This window comes from Belonocnema kinseyi, chromosome 7 (assembly GCF_010883055.1).
Source record: "Belonocnema kinseyi isolate 2016_QV_RU_SX_M_011 chromosome 7, B_treatae_v1, whole genome shotgun sequence".
Lineage (NCBI taxonomy): Eukaryota > Metazoa > Arthropoda > Insecta > Hymenoptera > Cynipidae > Belonocnema > Belonocnema kinseyi.
The window spans coordinates 104,790,706-104,794,904 of NC_046663.1; the positions used below are offsets into that span (position 1 = coordinate 104,790,706).

General features: G+C 34.2%; 1 protein-coding gene across 2 annotated transcripts in view; it reads right to left on the bottom strand.

Annotated features, from left to right (window-relative positions):
• Positions 1-4,199, bottom strand: part of LOC117175949 (RNA-binding protein 27) — an 18,782-nt gene that overhangs the window by 2,267 nt on the left and 12,316 nt on the right. For both annotated transcript variants that reach the window (XM_033365819.1, XM_033365818.1), the window contains exon 7: positions 1,688-3,228. In XM_033365819.1, the coding sequence (XP_033221710.1) occupies positions 1,688-3,228 (1,541 nt within the window). The remainder of the gene's footprint in view (positions 1-1,687; positions 3,229-4,199) is intronic.

A 4,199-nucleotide genomic window follows, 5' to 3' on the forward strand; every position in this document is an offset into this window, starting at 1 on the left:
TTGAAAATTAAAATTCGAAAATTTTTTCTAAAGCCTCCAGGGGACTTCGTTTTCGCACGAAAAAATTTTATGTGCTCTTATTGCATCCGGACCCACAATTGTACTAAAATTCGTGATATTGTCAGACAATGTTTTAAATGTTAATATTATAAAAAATAAGGCACTTTAATAAACACTAAAAAATTTGACGTGTAGATAATTTCTGCCGGTCTTTTTTAAAAGTCTTGGAAATCGAAACGAATTAAATAATTACACATTTTTTTTTAATATTTCAATCTCCAGGAGTTTTGAAATTTAAGTGTCAAAATTTAAAGGCGTTTTTGGTTTATGTATTTTTACTAGCCCAACTGTTAAAGCATGCGAAATAAAAATACTTTCAATTTTAATTGAAATAACCAATATTGAGCTCATCTTAAATCAAAAGAACAAATGGGAAAGTTTAAAAGTTTAAACTGTAATCTTACAGGCATAAAAGCAATGGAAAATGTAATGCAAACAAATTAGAAAGTTGAACATTTTCAGGGAATTTTACACATGTACCTACAACAAATCCCCAAAAAACTAAATTCAAATGCCATCCTTTGCATTTTAAAATCGATGAAATTGGAAATATCTGAGTCTAAAGCCCTTGATTTTGAAGGAATTTATCCAAAATGAAATGCTTTGAAATATTAAGTCTGTTTTTTTTTTACTTTTAAATGTACATCAGATTTTTTATATATGAGACTTTAAAAGACATCAATTCTTCGAATCTATTGAAAAGCGATCAAATTTTTTATTATTTATTTCTCAACCTTAAAAACTATAAAATCTGAAAACATTTAAGCAAGAAACTGCTTATGAATAAACATGTATAAAATTGTATAATGCACACATTTTTAAAAGCTTTTTGAGTAAAAAAAATAAACAAGAATTTATTTCTTTAGAAATCGGCAAATTAATTATTTTAAAAAATTTAATTAGATTATAATGTTACATAATGTATATCTGCAAAAATCGTATTTGAAAAGTAAAAACTTTCTTGTTTTAGAAAGAATTTTTTGAACTATTAGTAATTTTCACTTTTAGTACTTCGTTTTCTATATCAAAATTGAGCTTAGTTTTAAAAAAGAATAAACTATAAAAGTGATCTTAGCGAAAGAAATAATATCTTGTTTTAATTAACTACTTACTTTTATAATTTTATCATGTAAAGATAGTATTAATGCAACTTTTTAATAGGAAATCTATTTTTTCACCTAAGTAAGAATCTGAAATCAAAATTAAGAATTTTTTATTAAGCAAAAAAATTATTACTTAAAAATTTTAAAGAATGTTTCTTTTGATTTTCTCAACATTCTTAAAGAATTTAATGAGGACTTTGAAGTCATAGTTCAAAAATCAGATAATAGTGCTCAATCTCAAATAATATTCAATAATTATTGAAGTAAGGGATTTCCTTATTATAGTATGAAATTTTATATAAGGAACAAAATTTCCATCCTTTAACTAAAAACCTCGACCTCATTTGTTTTCGTTCACGAAAGAAAAAAAAGTCGATTCCAACTTAATTTTTATTTCAGAAACGATTAACGAAGAAAAACACAAACTTCCTTGAGTAGGAAATTGACTGGTTGCTCCTTAAGCAAGAATCAATAAAATTGACAATAAAAACGCAATCAACTGTAAAGAATAAAAAATGCAATACCTCTAAATCAATTTCATCGTCAAGAGTTTGTTGTACTGATTCAGAACGTGCTGAAAGATTTGTCGTCGATCCTGAGTTACTGCTTCCACGATGTAAGTGATGTCCCGACACCCAAGTGACCGATAACAAACGATCCTGGAAGGTGCGTCCTTTGATCAACGCAACTTCCGCTTCCTTCCTCGATTTGAAATTTATCACTATGGATGGTGTCGCATCATCCACTATTTGATTGACTACTTCCCCAAATTGCTTAAAATGGGCTAATACTTCTGTCTTTTCCTCACTTTCGTATCCCGAGACTAGAAGACTCGTAGGTCTATGGTCCACCGACACATGCGCGAAACTACCTCTCCCACGACCTCTAAATGCTACGCTATGATTTCCGCGCGTTCCTCTCGTTGCTCTCGTGCCTCTGCCAACTCCTGATTCAGTAGTCAATCCCATCACTGCCGCCTGGGCTCGCAATTCATTTAATCTCTTTTGAATCTCAACCGCATCTTGGCCCTCTTGCTGTGCATTAATTAAATCCAATTCCGCATCCAAAATATCCTTCTGTGTCTGCTCTCGAGATTTTATTTGTATTTTCGCAGGTGCACTCTGTCCATTTGCCGCCAAATCATTCCGCAGATTGTTGATCGACTGCTGCATAGTTTTGATAGTCGCCATGATTGCATCCTTTTGTTCCGGATTTTTCTCAGCTCGCTCTATTAGAGCGCGAATCTCAATTAGTTGTTTGTCCAGCAATTCCTGTTTCCTCTTGCGTAAATTGGCCGTCATTTTGAGAGCTTCTTTGCGCTTCTCCTCCTGCTTCTTTTTCAAAGTTTCCTTAGCTGCTAGAATTTCTTGCGTTTTCTTGATCGCGAGAACTTTATCCTCTCGAGTTGGGAGTGAAACGGGGGCTGTCGTTGAAGCAGGAACTAAGGGCTGAGAAGCTGGTGATTCTTCCGTCGATAGACGCGTTGGAACGTATTCGCTTTCCTCAGCTTTGATTGGCATGGCTAAAGAGGCTCCTAACCTTTCTTTGACAGAAGGCCGACAACCGACTGGTGGGACATTTTCAATGGTGGCGTTATTGGTGCTGGTGTTATTATGCCAGAATACCTTAATAAATCTATTATTCAACACAGCCTCTGTACTCCGGTAGGCGGCTTTAGCCTCTGCTGGAACTTGGAAAGTAACTAAGGCTGCCTCTGGATCGCCACCGAAATTCACTTGAATATTTACAATTTTACCGAACTTGGAAAAATGATTGTTCAGTTGGGTTATATTGTTCAAACTGCGGGGAACCTTTTTCAGTTCTAGGGAACAATTGGCGGGATTATGCACTGCTCGCTGTTTAGGTCCAAGGCGATTGAAGTCAAACGCTTGCTTGCGCTTTAGAGGATTCGATTGCGGATGGTTGATTTCTCCGGGATTCGCGTGTGGAATCACAGGAACACTTATTAGCTCGCGTTGTCCTCGACCGTACATTCCAGTTACAGGCTGAGGATGCCTGCCCCAGGTCATTCGAGGCTCCATGCTCGGAGCGTCAGGATTGTACTCTGCAAAAAATTAATTGGAATTCATTACAATTGTGGCTTTCAAAGTCTTCAGCCCAGTACTGAAAAGTTATATTTTGGGACCATTACAACTGCTGTACAGTATTTAAAAGATCGATCAATATCTTGAGTTTACGCGGGCTCAAAATAAACTTTAAAAAATCGCAATTCTCAGAGTTTTATCAAAAATGTTAATAATCATGTTTAAAAGTTTTTCAAACGATGCTACACATTCTTGAGCTTATAGAAACTATGTAACACTATATTATTCTACCTGAACAAAAGTTGAGAAGAATTAGCCATTAATTTAGGGTCCAGTCATTTTAACCCTTAAACGGCCAAAACGCCACTACCGGTACATTGCTTTTCAACGGCCAATAACTAAGACTATTCGACACTAGAAAAAATTGAGACAGATATATTTTTATTGCTTAAGATCTCCTCTTTCCGACGGTGTCAATGAAATTTCTCAAAAAATTTTCTTATTATCCCAAAATGCAGTTTAAATAAAAAAAAAACGTGATTTTTCGTGCCTATTTTTTTTTGTGAACCATTTTCCAAAGCTTTTCGAGTCTGTAATTAACCTGGAATCTCACTAACGGGTGGAACAAATGTCTAAACTTTGAGAATCCATGGTTCAAAGATCGATTTTTCGTTTTAGTATTTTCAAAATGGCGTCTTAATGGCAAAATGTTTGTGAAAACATTCATGAAGTTTTTTACAATAAACGATGCGCTTTTCGGAAAAATCATTCAAAATAAAAAGTTCTTGTAATCAGCCAAGAAATACGCCTGAATTTTTTCGAAGCGGTTTGAGCAAAATTTTGGATTTTGCATATGAACAATTTTTGCAAAATTCAAAATTTTGCTCACAACGCTCCGGAAAAATTCAGGCGTATTTCTCGGCTGATTACAAGAACTTTTTATTCTTGACAAATTTTCCGAAAAGCGCATAGTTTTTCAATAAAAAATTTT